The sequence below is a fragment of the Myotis brandtii genome, unplaced genomic scaffold (genome assembly GCF_000412655.1).
Source record: "Myotis brandtii unplaced genomic scaffold, ASM41265v1 scaffold540, whole genome shotgun sequence".
NCBI classification, from domain to species: Eukaryota; Metazoa; Chordata; class Mammalia; order Chiroptera; family Vespertilionidae; genus Myotis; species Myotis brandtii.
The window spans coordinates 833,775-837,872 of record NW_005369990.1 but is presented as its reverse complement, the minus strand read 5'-3'; the positions used below and the strand labels follow the sequence as shown (position 1 = coordinate 837,872).

At 43.6% G+C, this 4,098-nt stretch overlaps 1 protein-coding gene across 1 annotated transcript in view; it reads left to right on the top strand.

Annotated features, from left to right (window-relative positions):
• FOXD3 (forkhead box D3) overlaps positions 1 to 2,465 on the top strand; it is a 3,406-nt gene extending 941 nt beyond the window's left edge. Inside the window, exon 2 of the mRNA XM_014549241.1 lies at positions 2,345 to 2,465. Within this exon, the coding sequence (XP_014404727.1) occupies positions 2,345 to 2,465 (121 nt within the window). The remainder of the gene's footprint in view (positions 1 to 2,344) is intronic.
• Positions 2,466 to 4,098: the final 1,633 nt, after the last annotated feature.

Sequence of the window (4,098 nt, the reverse complement as noted above, 5' to 3'; positions counted from 1 at the left end):
CGGCTGCACTTCCAGGCTGGGCGCCCCGCCCTGGTCCCGGCCCCCCTGCCCCATCCCAGACTCTGCCTTTCCTCCATTTCCTGCCCCCGACCCCTCAGCACCGACCTCCGCAGCCTCCACCCTCTTATGCACACCTAGGCTGGCGGACCAAACTCTCTGCGCGCGCCCGCCGGGAATAGCTTTCCATACAGGTAAAACCGAAAACTTAAATTTTCCAAAAATGTTCCCTGACGGCATCTGCTCTCAGTACCGTGGGGAAGGGAGGGAAATTCTTTGTACATATTTGTATAAAAATTATTGACTTTCCTTTTGGGGTTTTTATTTTTTTAAGAAAAAAAAAACAAATTCAGTAGATTTAGAGCTCTGAACTTTCATTTTTTTTGAAGGTTCACTCTCCACAGTTTTATGTGAGAAAAATGTATAGAGACATTGGGAGATTTTAAATGTAAAAGAATTTTCAAAAGGCAAGAAGTGTCATTCTATTATAAAAGTCTGTTTATATATGAATGAATATATATGGTATTCTAAATGTTATTCCATCGTGTTGTACACAACTTTGTAAATAAATTTTTAAAACGCTCAGCCTAGTGTTTCATTTAGGTATCTGAAGTAAATGACGAGATTTTAAAATATTTGTATTTCATCTTTACCAGAAATTTGAGGAGTTTGCTAATTCATAATTTGTTGTAAGAAAAGTTTAATTGAACAGGGGAAAGAATATGCTAATTTAAATCATAGTAATATTTTTCTTTTAGTTTTTACATAAAACCCAGATGTGGGGCATGATCTTGTTCATATCAATCCATTAAATCTAATGACCAGAAATGTCCATAGATAAAATAACCTGCTACCTAAAAAAAAAAGAAAAGAAAAAGAAACCTTAGTCTCAACAATTAAATCTTTTAATTAAAAAATACCAACATATTTTGCACAATGAAAATTTCTCAAATGCAGATCTTGGTCATTAGTATTATCCTTTCAAACGAATATAAATTCCAGACATAGCCCTCCTTTTAGCATTTAAATCTTTAGTTTTTGAAATTTCTTATTTTCATTGCTCAAGTGGAAGTGGTAAATAAACCCAGTTGATTTTTTTAAGTGTATGTTATGGCATTTTGAATTTTGCAGTGGAATTGTATTATATTAACCTGATAGGTAATACATAGTTTTATTCTTAAATAATGTTTTCAAATAAGATACCTCTTTTCTATGGCAATCCACAACATAATTTCAATTTCTGAGCGGTTTCTTCGGATGCCTCCCCGCCCTCCAACCCGCAGTTTTTCTGAAGGCCGAGGAATAGTGTGGCCTTAATATCCTTTTAAAAACAGGTGCACATCACCCCCTCCCCCCTTTTTTTTTCTTAAAAAAATGCGTATACTTAGTGTGAAATTTGAGATCATAGGGCAGGAATGTGAAGATGCCCTAGATTTTTTTTTTCCTCCTAGATTATTTTAATGTGCATTTCTGCTGTTGCAACCTTAAAAGTATTAAGGTACACATGTAACATCTAGACTCCGGAGGCCGGTTCCCACCACCACTACCGTATCCTCAAAGGGCATCAATTCTAATTATTTTGTAATTAATTTAGGTGTTACAATTACTTATGCGAAATCTCTCTTCAAAGCTGGAGCGGGTAGCGGTTTTGTCAGCTCAGCCCCAGGTTCCTCCTGTTTGCAGAGCACGGCCACGATCCCTGCCGCTGGCGCCCACCTTGCCTCCTGGTCGCAGAGATGCCTCGGGGCTTCAGATCCGAGCCTTATTTCTCTGCAGACGGCGTGGACCGAGCCGCTTTGAAAGACCCTCACAAATACCGAATCTGTTTTCCTGGTCAATGGTAAACATTATTGTGTCTCAGTAAACATTCCTTCTGGATCAGGGTCCTAAAATAAAACAGGCTGCCGGGAGTGAAATAGTTCAACTTGACAAACAAGATCCAGATAACCGCCGCGGAGCCACAGTAACCTTCGAGGAGAAGAGATTATGGACCACACAGTCTCCGGGCGGGTCCCTTCTAATCTCCTTTTACAAGGAAAACTAAACGGATCTAAATCTGTTTGTGTGTTGCAGCTATAAAAGTAACAAGTTGTTTCACAGTTGTGTCTGGCTAATCGGTTTTTACACAAACAGCAAATGGTACATGATTTGTGCAAACACATAGAGGTTATTTCTAAATATAGCTGACACTCCTGGGAAAAGGGAAAGGCAGGGCTTCTTGCATTCACTTTTAGCTTCAAGAAGCTGCTGATCCAAGGCTTCTAAATGACATTGGATAACAGGGGCCTCATTCCATCCCTGATCCTTTGTTACTTATAAAATTACTCGCTCATATTTCCGCGCATAGCAGCAATACCGGCCGAGCCTGCGCCCGCAGCTTGACACTCAGCCACAAGCCGCTGCTTAAGATCCGAATGGCTTTTTCCAGCGATGCCTTGGCGGTAGGGTGTAAAGGAGAGAACCGCTGACAACTTCCAGCCTCTTAACCTTGAACTAGCTTAGAGATGGTCCCCTTCCTTTATTTCTTGGAGGGTAGGAGACTCAGATCCAAACCCCCAAACCGGCAGTGCCTGTTTAAAGTCCTGGCGGATGTCTGGGAGACCCCTCTGAAAAGCTCTTTTTGTTTTAAGCTTGGTAAACCGCAAAGGTTTAGAACGGAAGGGAAAATGCAAATATATATAATGAACGCTAGCATTGGGTGGGGGAGGGCTTGAAACTCATATTTGATGTGACCGAACCTGCGCACCAGCGACGAAAGGCACTACAATTCCCTCTTAAATTGAGATTTAAAGGCAACACTACTGACACCGCTTTTTATTCCACGTAGTGAGGTTTATTTGTAACAAAAGGGGGAAGCGGGTTGATTTTTATGGGGAGGATTTTAGCGTTCGGCTACACACGGGTTTGCACTCCCTCCGACACTTATTTCTAGAAAGTCAATCCAGTTCCGAGGTCTAAGATCCTTAGAGCATCCCAGGGCGGAGTCCCTGAGTGGGGCCCCCCGCACGCAGCCCCTTGGGGAATGGAGAGTGGATCCCGAGGTCCAAGAAAATGCGAACAAGCAAAATGCATGCATGGGCTGTACAGGGCTCTCGCTGCAATGGCGCACGTGGCCTGTAGGGGGAGACGAGCAGACGGAAAACTTCCCCATTTGTCTCCGAGGGTCCAGCCTCAGCCCTCGGAGGCCTCTCAGACTCGGAGCACGCTGACACCCTTGCTCATCTTCCGGGCCTGGGCCACCCAGGTCAAATATCAAAGAAGCTGTTTTCCTTGGCCTGTCTCCTAGAAGGGACAGAGTCCCGAAGGGGGTTCGTCCTAAAGATTGGGAAGCAATAAAATTTAGTGATGAGGAAACACTGACTTGGAAGCAATTAAGAGTTATATTTGAGGTTATTTATTTTACGTGGTTTATAGGAAGAATCTTGGCAGTAAGGGGAACATGAACGGTTGATGTGTGTGTGTGTTTGGGGGTGGGGTCATTTTAACGTGGGCTCCTTGAAGAACTGTCCTGAGGAGAATGTGATCTGAAAAAAAGCTAGATCCAGAGCCAGGTGTCCATCGGGACATCCCCACCTGTATCTGTGATGGTGGCAAACTGCAGCATTAACTAGTGAGTGGACCCCTCCTCCCTGGGGGCTGGGAGGTTGGTGAGGAGGTTGGAAAGGCATTCTCAGAGTTTCCAGGCTGTGCCATGGGTCTCTGTGTGCCTATTTCATGGGAGGGAATGACAGGAAGCAGTGGAATCAAAGAGGCCTTGCACAGGGGGTCCGCATCAGGGATTGGGCATTTCCTGACTGTGACCTTGGACACAATGCTTGGTTTCTTTCTCTCCATTTCCTTGCCTCTACAATGACAACGAGGAGTCTGCTGGCAGTTTGGGCTGGCAGAATTAGGCGAGTCGATATCAGTGGAAAATATTTTATAAACTGGTAAGAGGTAAGGGCACTTGAGATTTTTGGTTTTGTTTTTTATGGTTTCTGGGCAGAGAAACAACTCTGTTCAAACACCTGCAGTGATTGGCTTGGTTTTGAACAATTCAATTTTAGGTGTGAAAAGCATGTTTTTCTAAGAGGTCGCAGGACTTATTCTAGCCTCCTGCCT